This window comes from Salvelinus alpinus, chromosome 6, assembly GCF_045679555.1.
Source record: "Salvelinus alpinus chromosome 6, SLU_Salpinus.1, whole genome shotgun sequence".
In the NCBI taxonomy this organism is placed as follows: domain Eukaryota; kingdom Metazoa; phylum Chordata; class Actinopteri; order Salmoniformes; family Salmonidae; genus Salvelinus; species Salvelinus alpinus.
In genome coordinates, this window is record NC_092091.1 from 8,107,365 (window position 1) to 8,121,068 (window position 13,704).

A 13,704-nucleotide genomic window follows, 5' to 3' on the forward strand; every position below is an offset into this window, starting at 1 on the left:
TCTCCAGGAACAGGGTTGGAGTTAAAACCTACAGGACGGTATCTCTCCAGGAACAGGGTTGGAGTTAAAACCTACAGGACGGTATCTCTCCAGGAACAGGGTTGGAGTTAAAACCTACAGGAGGGTATCTCTCCAGGAACAGGGTTGGAGTGAAAACCTACAGGAGGGTATCTCTCCAGGAACAGGGTTGGAGTTAAAACCTACAGGACGGTATCTCTCCAGGAACAGGGTTGGAGTTAAAACCTACAGGAGGGTATCTCTCCAGGAACAGGGTTGGAGTTAAAACCTACAGGAGGGTTTCTCTCCAGGAACAGGGTTGGAGTTAAAACCCACAGGAGGGTTTCTCTCCAGGAACAGGGTTGGAGTTAAAACCCACAGGAGGGTATCTCCAGGAACAGGGTTGGAGTTAAAACCTACAGGAGGGTATCTCTCCAGGAACAGGGTTGGAGTTAAAACCTACAGGAGGGTATCTCTCCAGGAACAGGGTTGGAGTTAAACCTACAGGAGGGTATCTCCAGGAGTTAAAACCTACAGGAGGGTATCTCTTCAGGAACAGGGTTTGAGTTAAAACCTACAGGAGGGTATCTCTCCAGGAACAGGGTTGGAGTTAAAACCTACAGGAGGGTATCTCTCCAGGAACAGGGTTGGAGTTAAAACCTACAGGAGGGTTTCTCTCCAGGAACAGGGTTGGAGTTAAAACCCACAGGAGGGTATCTCTCCAGGAACAGGGTTGGAGTTAAAACCCACAGGAGGGTATCTCTCCAGGAACAGGGTTGGAGTTAAAACCTACAGGAGGGTATCTCTCCAGGAACAGGGTTGGAGTTAAACCTACAGGAGGGTATCTCTCCAGGAACAGGGTTGGAGTTAAACCTACAGGAGGGTATCTCTTCAGGAACAGGGTTTGAGTTAAAACCTACAGGAGGGTATCTCTCCAGGAACAGGGTTGGGTATCTCTCCAGGAACAGGGTTGGAGTTAAACCCACAGGACGGTATCTCTCCAGGAACAGGGTTGGGTATCTCTCCAGGAACAGGGTTGGAGTTAAACCTACAGGACGGTATCTCTCCAGGACCAGGGTTGGGTATCTCTCCAGGACCAGGGTTGGGTATCTCTCCAGGACCAGGGTTGGGTATCTCTCCAGGACCAGGGTTGGGTATCTCTCCAGGAACAGGGTTGGGTATCTCTCCAGGAACAGGGTTGGGTATCTCTCCAGGAACAGGGTTGGGTAGCCTGCTCTCCTTTGTAATAGCGCTGTAATTTCTACAGTAACAACATTGTTGTTATTGATTCCAAATTATTACATGGTAACAATCATTAACTTTGTACCAGAATCCCTTACATATCTTTACATTTAACCAGGTAAATTGACTGAGAACACAATCTCATTTACAGCAACGACCTGGGGTATAGTTAGAGGGGAGAGGAGGAGGGATGAATGAGCCAATTGTAAGGGGGGGATGATTAGGTGACTGTGATGGTATGAGGGCCAGGTTGGGAATTTAGCCAGGACACCAGGGTTAACACCCCTACTGTTACGATAAGTACCATGGGATCTTTAGTGACCACAGAGTGCCAGGACACCTGTTTAACGTCCCCAATCACTGCCCTGGGGCATTGGGATATTTTTTTAGACCAGAGAAAAGGGTGCCTCCTACTGGCCCTCCAACACCACTTCCAGCAGCATCTGGTCTCCCATCCAGGGACCGACCAGGACCAACCCTGCTTAGCTTCAGAAGCACGCCAGCAGTGGGATGCAGGGTGGTATGCTGCTGATCAATTTACCTTGATATAAGGCTTAATAATAATCATCATCATCACACGTGACAGATCTATAGTTGTGTGTGTGACACTGATGCAGACGCCAGACAGGATGTGTGAGTTCTAGGAAGGGTGTGAGTTATAGGAAGGGGGTGAGTTCTAGGAAGGGTGTGAGTTCTAGGAAGGGTGTGCGTTCTAGGAAGGGTGTGAGTTCTAGGAAGGGTGTGCGTTCTAGGAAGGGTGTGAGTTCTAGGACGGGTGTGCGTTCTAGGAAGGGTGTGAGTTCTAGGAAGGGTGTGAGTTCTAGGAAGGGTGTGAATTCTAGGAAGGGTGTGAGTTCTAGGAAGGGTGTGAGTTATAGGAAGGGTGTGAATTCTAGGAAGGGTGTGCGTTCTAGGAAGGGTGAGTTCTAGGAAGGGTGTGAGTTCTAGGAAGGGTGTGAGTTCTAGGAAGGGTGTGAGTTCTAGGAAGGCGGCACTGAGTCATGGGCTACATCCTAAATGGTACCATATTCCCTACATAGTGCACTGATTCTGACCAGGGCCAATTAGACTATAGGGAACAGGATACTATTAGGGCCGTGGTATTGAGAACTGGTGCATTACTCATGGTCATACTCTCTATCTCCCTCTTTTACTCCCTTTCTCAGAGTCTCAATCTGTTAGTCATACAGCTTATTGATCCTTGAATGAGAGATTAATTTGTTTAAATCGGATGTGGCTGAGTCACCTGATTGAGACAGGAGAGGGAGGGCGTCTACAGACAAACAGTGAGACAGCAGAACGATGATGGGAAGTTGCAGGAGACGTGAGAACAGAGAAGAGAGGAAGAGGACAGAGAAGAGAAGAAGAGGACAGAGAAGAGAGTTGAGAACAGAGAAGACTGTCCTCCTTTAGTTTACAGTTTAGAAAGACATCTATCATGGTGGTCTATAATACAGACTGTCAGTCTATAGACATCTATCATGGTGGTCTATAATACAGACTGTCAGTCTATAGACATCTATCATGGTGGTTTATAATACAGACTGTCAGCCTATAGACATCTATCATGGTGGTCTATAATACAGACTGTCAGTCTATAGACATCTATCATGGTGGTCTATAATACAGACTGTCAGTCTATAGACTTCTATCATGGTGGTCTATAATACAGACTGTCAGTCTATAGACTTCTATCATGGTGGTCTATAATACAGACTGTCAGTCTATAGACTTCTATCATGGTGGTCTATAATACAGACTGTCAGTCTATAGACATCTATCATGGTGGTCTATAATACAGACTGTCAGTCTATAGACATCTATCATGGTGGTCTATAATACAGACTGTCAGTCTATAGACATCTATCATGGTGGTCTATAATACAGACTGTCAGTCTATAGACTTCTATCATGGTGGTCTATAATACAGACTGTCAGTCTATAGACATCTATCGTGGTGGTCTATAATACAGACTGTCAGTCTATAGACTTCTATCATGGTGGTCTATAATACAGACTGTCAGTCTATAGACTTCTATCATGGTGGTCTATAATACAGACTGTCAGTCTATAGACATCTATCATGGTGGTCTATAATACAGACTGTCAGTCTATAGACTTCTATCATGGTGGTCTATAATACAGACTGTCAGTCTATAGACATCTATCATGGTGGTCTATAATACAGACTGTCAGTCTATAGACATCTATCATGGTGGTCTATAATACAGACTGTCAGTCTATAGACTTCTATCATGGTGGTCTATAATACAGACTGTCAGTCTATAGACATCTATCATGGTGGTCTATAATACAGACTGTCAGTCTATAGACATCTATCATGGTGGTCTATAATACAGACTGTCAGTTTATAGACTTCTATCATGGTGGTCTATAATACAGACTGTCAGTCTATAGACTTCTATCATGGTGGTCTATAATACAGACTGTCAACCTATAGACTTCTATCATGGTGGTCTATAATACAGACTGTCAGCCAAATATACATCTATCATGGTGGTCTATAATACAGACTGTCAGTCTATAGACATCTATCATGATGGTCTATAAGACAGACTGTCAGTCTATAGACTTCTATCATGGTGGTCTATAATACAGACTGTCAACCTATAGACTTCTATCATGGTGGTCTATAATACAGACTGTCAGCCAAATATACATCTATCATGGTGGTCTATAATACAGACTGTCAGTCTATAGACATCTATCATGATGGTCTATAAGACAGACTGTCAGTCTATAGACATCTATCATGGTGGTCTATAATACAGACTGTCAGTCTATAGACTTCTATCATGGTGGTTTATAATACAGACTGTCAGCCTATAGACATCTATCATGGTGGTCTATAATACAGACTGTCAGTCTATAGACTTCTATCATGGTTTCTTACCTGCAAATTTTACTTCAAAGACGTCGTCGTGTGTCAGAGCCATGTTTTGAGCCAGAGCCAAAACGGGGTGGACTAAGTTCGGGCTTTCAGGAAGGAGCGGTGCTTTGTGGGGCGTTGGAGGAGAGTTGATGCTGGACTTACAGTAGTTGGGTGATCCTGGTTGGGGCGCTCGGGGTATATGCTTGTTCTTCTTCTTTGGTAGCTTCTGTTTAGCCATGGCCAGGGAGTAATACATTCCAAAGTTGTTGACGATCACGGGGACGGGCATGGCGATGGTCAGTACACCCGACAGGGCGCACAGCGCTCCGACAAGCATACCCGACCACGTCTGGGGGTACATGTCGCCGTAGCCAAGGGTCGTCATGGTAACAACGGCCCACCAGAATCCAATGGGGATGTTCTTGAAGTGCGTGTGATCGCTGGCGCGCGGGTCGGTCGGGTCCGCTCCCATCCGTTCGGCGTAGTAGATCATCGTGGCGAAGATGAGAACTCCGAGGGCGAGGAAGATGATGAGGAGGAGGAACTCATTGGTGCTAGCCCGTAACGTGTGACCCAGAACCCTCAGGCCTACGAAGTGACGGGTCAGCTTGAAGATACGCAGGATCCTGACAAACCTCACCACCCTCAGGAAGCCCAGAACATCCTTAGCCGCTTTAGACGACAGTCCGCTCAGCCCCACCTCCAGGTAGAACGGTAAGATCGCCACGAAGTCGATAACGTTCAGAGCTTTCTTCATGAACTCCATCTTGTCCGGACAGAATATGACTCGCATCATGAACTCGAAGGTAAACCAGACCACGCAGACGCCCTCGATATAGGTGAGATAGACCACCGTCTCCGTTTCCTGGTACACATGCTCCACCGTCACGTTGTCCACCAGCTCCAGCTCGGTGCGGTTCACGATGGGGTTGAAGAACTCGTGGGTCTCCAGACAGAAGGTGGAGATGGACACGAGGATGAAGAACAGAGAGGCCAGGGCTATCCACTGTGGAGGAGGGAGAAAAGGGAGGAATGGAAAGAGAGAGAACGAGGGAAAGAGAGATTATTATTTGAAGGTTCTGACATAAGTACTTCATAACACATAATACAATTATAAGCAGTACAGAGATGTACAGAAGATGGAGATGGACACCAGAGGGAGAGGGGAGGAGAGAGAAAAAAGGGAGGGGAGGAGAGGAAAGAGACTCTCTCTCTCTCCTCTCCTTTCTCTCTCCCCCCTGCATTACAACACTGATGTGGACTGGACAGACTGTATTACAGGGGAGGAGAGAGAAAGGGGAGGGGAGGAGAAAGAGAGACAGACATTTTTATTTGGACTTGTAAAAACAACATACTCTTGTATATCATGTATTGATTGACATTGGTACAACAGGAAGGCTGTAATACAGTCTGTCCAGTCCACATCAATGTAACAACAGGACGGTTATAACAGTCTATCCAGTCCACATCTATGTAACAGGAAGGTTATAACAGTCTGTCCAGTCCACATCAGTATAACAGGAAGGTTATAACAGGCTGTCCAGTCTCTCTTGTTACAGAGCCTACATCCCAAATGGCACCCTATTCCCTATATAGTGCACTACTTTAGACCAGGGCCCTATTCCCTATATAGTGCACTAATTTAGACCAGAGCCCATCAGAGAGAGAGAGAGAGAGAGAGAGAGAGAGAGAGAGATAGAAAAATGTCCCCTTTTGGGATTAATAAAGTACTATTTTATATTGAGAGAGAGGAGAGAGAGAGAGGAGGATAGACTGAGGGAGAGAGAGAGAAAATGTGCTTTATTAATCCCAAAAGGGAACTATTGTATATTGAGAGAGAAAGAGAGAGATGAAAAATCGAATCAAATTGTATTCGTCACATGCTTAAAACAACAGGTGTTAGGGTTACCCTAACCCCAATCTAGGGAAAGGGGGGATACCTAGTCAGTTGTACAACGGAATGCATTCAACTGAAATGTGACTTTCGCATTTAACCAAAACCCTCTGAATCAGATAGGGTTGACTTCGGGGATTCGATTCAGCAACATTTCGGTTACTGGTCCAACGCTCCTACCCGCCAGGCTACCTACACCTCCATTAGGATGATAGATGTAATCTACTCCTCCATTAGGATGATAGATGTAATCTACTCCTCCATTAGGATGATAGATGATAGATGTAATCTACTCCTCCATTAGGATGATAGATGATAGATGTAATCTACTCCTCCATTAGGATGATAGATGATAGATGTAATCTACACCTCCATTAGGATGATAGATGTAATCTACTCCTCCATTAGGATGATAGATGTAATCTACTCCTCCATTAGGATGATAGATGTAATCTACTCCTCCATTAGGATGATAGATGTAATCTACACCTCCATTAGGATGATAGATGTAATCTACTCCTCCATTAGGATGATAGATGTAATCTACTCCTCCATTAGGATGATAGATGATAGATGTAATCTACTCCTCCATTAGGATGATAGATGTAATCTACTCCTCCATTAGGATGATAGATGATAGATGTAATCTACTCCTCCATTAGGATGATAGATGTAATCTACTCCTCCATTAGGATGATAGATGATAGATGTAATCTACTCCTCCATTAGGATGATAGATGATAGATGTAATCTACTCCTCCATTAGGATGATAGATGTAATCTACTCCTCCATTAGGATGATAGATGTAATCTACTCCTCCATTAGGATGATAGATGATAGATGTAATCTACACCTCCATTAGGATGATAGATGTAATCTACTCCTCCATTAGGATGATAGATGTAATCTACTCCTCCATTAGGATGATAGATGATAGATGTAATCTACTCCTCCATTAGGATGATAGATGTAATCTACTCCTCCATTAGGATGATAGATGATAGATGTAATCTACTCCTCCATTAGGATGATAGATGTAATATACTCCTCCATTAGGATGATAGATGTAATATACTCCTCCATTAGGATGATAGATGTAATCTACACCTCCATTAGGATGATAGATGTAATCTACTCCTCCATTAGGATGATAGATGTAATCTACTCCTCCATTAGGATGATAGATGTAATCTACACCTCCATTAGGATGATAGATGTAATATACTCCTCCATTAGGATGATAGATGATAGATGTAATCTACTCCTCCATTAGGATGAGAGATGTAATCTACTCCTCCATTAGGATGATAGATGTAATCTACTCCTCCATTAGGATGATAGATGTAATCTACACCTCCATTAGGATGATAGATGTAATCTACACCTCCATTAGGATGATAGATGTAATCTACTCCTCCATTAGGATGATAGATGTAATCTACACCTCCATTAGGATGATAGATGTAATATACTCCTCCATTAGGATGATAGATGATAGATGTAATCTACTCCTCCATTAGGATGAGAGATGTAATCTACTCCTCCATTAGGATGATAGATGTAATCTACTCCTCCATTAGGATGATAGATGTAATCTACTCCTCCATTAGGATGATAGATGTAATCTACTCCTCCATTAGGATGATATATGTAATCTACTCCTCCATTAGGATGATAGATGTAATCTACACCTCCATTAGGATGATAGATGTAATATACTCCTCCATTAGGATGATAGATGATAGATGTAATCTACTCCTCCATTAGGATGAGAGATGTAATCTACTCCTCCATTAGGATGATAGATGTAATCTACTCCTCCATTAGGATGATAGATGTAATCTACTCCTCCATTAGGATGATAGATGTAATCTACTCCTCCATTAGGATGATAGATGTAATCTACTCCTCCATTAGGATGATAGATGTAATCTACTCCTCCATTAGGATGATAGATGTAATCTACTCCTCCATTAGGATGATAGATGTAATCTACACCTCCATTAGGATGACAGATGTAATCTACTTCTCCATTAGGATGATAGATGTAATCTACTCCTCCATTAGGATGATAGATGTAATCTACACCTCCATTAGGATGATAGATGTAATCTACTCCTCCATTAGGATGATAGATGTAATCTACACCTCCATTAGGATGATATATGTAATCTACTCCTCCATTAGGATGATAGATGTAATCTACTCCTCCATTAGGATGATATATGTAATCTACACCTCCATTAGGATGACAGATGTAATCTACTTCTCCATTAGGATGATAGATGTAATCTACTCCTCCATTAGGATGATAGATGTAATCTACTCCTCCATTAGGATGATAGATGTAATCTACTCCTCCATTAGGATGATAGATGTAATCTACTCCTCCATTAGGATGATAGATGTAATCTACACCTCCATTAGGATGATAGATGATAGATGTAATCTACACCTCCATTAGGATGATAGATGTAATATACTCCTCCATTAGGATGATAGATGTAATCTACACCTCCATTAGGATGATATATGTAATCTACTCCTCCATTAGGATGATAGATGTAATCTACTCCTCCATTAGGATGATATATGTAATCTACACCTCCATTAGGATGACAGATGTAATCTACTTCTCCATTAGGATGATAGATGTAATCTACTCCTCCATTAGGATGATAGATGTAATCTACTCCTCCATTAGGATGATAGATGTAATCTACTCCTCCATTAGGATGATAGATGTAATCTACTCCTCCATTAGGATGATAGATGTAATCTACACCTCCATTAGGATGATAGATGATAGATGTAATCTACACCTCCATTAGGATGATAGATGATAGATGTAATCTACACCTCCATTAGGATGATAGATGATAGATGTAATCTACACCTCCATTAGGATGATAGATGTAATCTACACCTCCATTAGGATGATAGATGTAATCTACTCCTCCATTAGGATGACAGATGTAATCTACTTCTCCATTAGGATGATAGATGTAATCTACTCCTCCATTAGGATGATAGATGTAATCTACTCCTCCATTAGGATGACAGATGTAATCTACACCTCCATTAGGATGATAGATGTAATCTACTCCTCCATTAGGATGATAGATGTAATCTACTCCTCCATTAGGATGATAGATGTAATCTACTCCTCCATTAGGATGATAGATGTAATCTACACCTCCATTAGGATGATAGATGTAATCTACTCCTCCATTAGGATGATAGATGCAATCTACTCCTCCATTAGGATGATAGATGTAATCTACACCTCCATTAGGATGATAGATGTAATCTACTCCTCCATTAGGATGATAGATGTAATCTACACCTCCATTAGGATGATAGATGATAGATGTAATCTACTCCTCCATTAGGATGATAGATGTAATATACTCCTCCATTAGGATGATAGATGTAATCTACACCTCCATTAGGATGATAGATGTAATCTACTCCTCCATTAGGATGATAGATGTAATCTACTCCTCCATTAGGATGATAGATGTAATCTACTCCTCCATTAGGATGATAGATGTAATCTACTCCTCCATTAGGATGATAGATGTAATCTACACCTCCATTAGGATGATAGATGTAATCTACACTTCCATTAGGATGATAGATGTAATCTAATCCTCCATTAGGATGATAGATGTAATCTACACCTCCATTAGGATGATAGATGATAGATGTAATCTACTCCTCCATTAGGATGATAGATGTAATCTACTCCTCCATTAGGATGATAGATGTAATCTACACCTCCATTAGGATGATAGATGTAATCTACTCCTCCATTAGGATGATAGATGTAATCTACTCCTCCATTAGGATGATAGATGTAATCTACTCCTCCATTAGGATGATAGATGTAATCTACTCCTCCATTAGGATGATAGATGTAATCTACACCTCCATTAGGATGATAGATGTAATCTACTCCTCCTTTAGGATGATAGATGATAGATGTAATCTACTCCTCCATTAGGATGACAGATGTAATCTACACCTCCATTAGGATGATATATGTAATCTACACCTCCATTAGGATGATAGATGATAGATGTAATCTACTCCTCCATTAGGATGATAGATGTAATCTACACCTCCATTAGGATGATAGATGTAATCTACTCCTCCATTAGGATGATAGATGTAATCTACTCCTCCATTAGGATGATAGATGTAATCTACACCTCCATTAGGATGATAGATGTAATCTACTCCTCCATTAGGATGATAGATGTAATCTACACCTCCATTAGGATGATAGATGTAATCTACACCTCCATTAGGATGATAGATGTAATCTACACCTCCATTAGGATGATAGATGATAGATGTAATCTACTCCTCCATTAGGATGATAGATGTAATCTACACCTCCATTAGGATGATAGATGTAATCTACTCCTCCATTAGGATGATAGATGTAATCTACTCCTCCATTAGGATGATAGATGTAATCTACACCTCCATTAGGATGATAGATGTAATCTACACCTCCATTAGGATGATAGATGTAATCTACTCCTCCATTAGGATGATATATGATAGATGTAATCTACACCTCCATTAGGATGATAGATGATAGATGTAATCTACTCCTCCATTAGGATGATAGATGTAATCTACTCCTCCATTAGGATGATAGATATAATCTACACCTCCATTAGGATGATAGATGTAATCTACTCCTCCATTAGGATGATATATGTAATCTACACCTCCATTAGGATGATAGATGTAATCTACTCCTCCTTTAGGATGATAGATGATAGATGTATTCTACACCTCCATTAGGATGATAGATGTAATCTACTCCTCCATTAGGATGATATATGTAATCTACTCCTCCATTAGGATGATAGATGTAATCTACACCTCCATTAGGATGATAGATGTAATCTACTCCTCCATTAGGATGATAGATATAATCTACACCTCCATTAGGATGATAGATGTAATCTACTCCTCCATTAGGATGATATATGTAATCTACACCTCCATTAGGATGATAGATGTAATCTACTCCTCCTTTAGGATGATAGATGATAGATGTAATCTACACCTCCATTAGGATGATAGATGTAATCTACTCCTCCATTAGGATGATATATGTAATCTACTCCTCCATTAGGATGATAGATGTAATCTACACCTCCATTAGGATGATAGATGTAATCTACACCTCCATTAGGATGATAGATGTAATCTACACCTCCATTAGGATGATATATGATAGATGTAATCTACTCCTCCATTAGGATGATAGATGTAATATACTCCTCCATTAGGATGATAGATGTAATCTACACCTTCATTAGGATGACAGATGTAATCTACACCTCCATTAGGATGATAGATGTAATCTACACCTCCATTAGGATGATAGATGTAATCTACTCCTCCATTAGGATGATATATGTAATCTACTCCTCCATTAGGATGATAGATGTAATCTACTCCTCCATTAGGATAATAGATGACAGATGTAATCTACTCCTCCATTAGGATGATAGATGTAATCTACGCCTCCATTAGGATGATAGATGTAATCTACTCCTCCATTAGGATGATAGATGTAATCTACTCCTCCATTAGGATGATAGATGTAATCTACTCCTCCATTAGGATGATAGATGTAATCTACACCTCCATTAGGATGATAGATGTAATCTACTCCTCCTTTAGGATGATAGATGATAGATGTAATCTACTCCTCCATTAGGATGATAGATGATAGATGTAATCTACTCCTCCATTAGGATGATAGATGTAATCTACTCCTCCATTAGGATGATAGATGATAGATGTAATCTACTCCTCCATTAGGATGATAGATGTAATCTACTCCTCCATTAGGATGATAGATGTAATCTACACCTCCATTAGGATGATAGATGTAATCTACTCCTCCATTAGGATGATAGATGTAATCTACACCTCCATTAGGATGATAGATGTAATCTACACCTCCATTAGGATGATAGATGATAGATGTAATCTACTCCTCCATTAGGATGATAGATGTAATCTACACCTCCATTAGGATGATAGATGTAATCTACTCCTCCATTAGGATGATAGATGTAATCTACTCCTCCATTAGGATGATAGATGTAATATACTCCTCCATTAGGATGATAGATGTAATATACTCCTCCATTAGGATGATAGATGTAATCTACTCCTCCATTAGGATGATAGATGTAATCTACACCTCCATTAGGATGATAGATGATAGATGTAATCTACTCCTCCATTAGGATGATAGATGTAATCTACTCCTCCATTAGGATGATAGATATAATCTACACCTCCATTAGGATGATAGATGTAATCTACTCCTCCATTAGGATGATATATGTAATCTACACCTCCATTAGGATGATAGATGTAATCTACTCCTCCTTTAGGATGATAGATGATAGATGTAATCTACACCTCCATTAGGATGATAGATGTAATCTACTCCTCCATTAGGATGATATATGTAATCTACTCCTCCATTAGGATGATAGATGTAATCTACACCTCCATTAGGATGATAGATGTAATCTACACCTCCATTAGGATGATAGATGTAATCTACACCTCCATTAGGATGATATATGATAGATGTAATCTACTCCTCCATTAGGATGATAGATGTAATCTACTCCTCCATTAGGATGATAGATGTAATCTACACCTTCATTAGGATGACAGATGTAATCTACACCTCCATTAGGATGATAGATGTAATCTACACCTCCATTAGGATGATAGATGTAATCTACTCCTCCATTAGGATGATATATGTAATCTACTCCTCCATTAGGATGATAGATGTAATCTACTCCTCCATTAGGATAATAGATGATAGATGTAATCTACTCCTCCATTAGGATGATAGATGATAGATGTAATCTACTCCTCCATTAGGATGATAGATGTAATCTACTCCTCCATTAGGATGATAGATGTAATCTACTCCTCCATTAGGATGATAGATGATAGATGTAATCTACTCCTCCATTAGGATGATAGATGATAGATGTAATCTACTCCTCCATTAGGATGATAGATGTAATATACTCCTCCATTAGGATGATAGATGTAATCTACTCCTCCATTAGGATGATATATGTAATCTACACCTCCATTAGGATGATAGATGTAATCTACTCCTCCTTTAGGATGATAGATGATAGATGTAATCTACACCTCCATTAGGATGATAGATGTAATCTACTCCTCCATTAGGATGATATATGTAATCTACTCCTCCATTAGGATGATAGATGTAATCTACACCTCCATTAGGATGATAGATGTAATCTACACCTCCATTAGGATGATAGATGTAATCTACACCTCCATTAGGATGATATATGATAGATGTAATCTACTCCTCCATTAGGATGATAGATGTAATCTACTCCTCCATTAGGATGATAGATGTAATCTACACCTTCATTAGGATGACAGATGTAATCTACACCTCCATTAGGATGATAGATGTAATCTACACCTCCATTAGGATGATAGATGTAATCTACTCCTCCATTAGGATGATATATGTAATCTACTCCTCCATTAGGATGATAGATGTAATCTACTCCTCCATTAGGATAATAGATGATAGATGTAATCTACTCCTCCATTAGGATGATA

The 13,704-nt window shown here is 40.4% G+C and overlaps 1 protein-coding gene across 4 annotated transcripts in view; it reads right to left on the reverse strand.

Moving 5' to 3' along the window:
- kcnc1b (potassium voltage-gated channel, Shaw-related subfamily, member 1b) overlaps nucleotides 1-13,704 on the reverse strand; it is a 73,497-nt gene that overhangs the window by 20,223 nt on the left and 39,570 nt on the right. For 2 of the 4 annotated variants that reach the window (XM_071405238.1, XM_071405236.1), the window contains exons 2-3: nucleotides 4,154-5,138; nucleotides 2,486-2,512 (exon numbers count right to left, since the gene is read on the reverse strand). In XM_071405238.1, coding sequence (XP_071261339.1) covers nucleotides 2,486-2,512; nucleotides 4,154-5,138 — 1,012 coding nt within the window. The remainder of the gene's footprint in view (nucleotides 1-2,485; nucleotides 2,513-4,153; nucleotides 5,139-13,704) is intronic. The other 2 variants (XM_071405239.1, XM_071405237.1) reach the window with 1 other exon arrangement.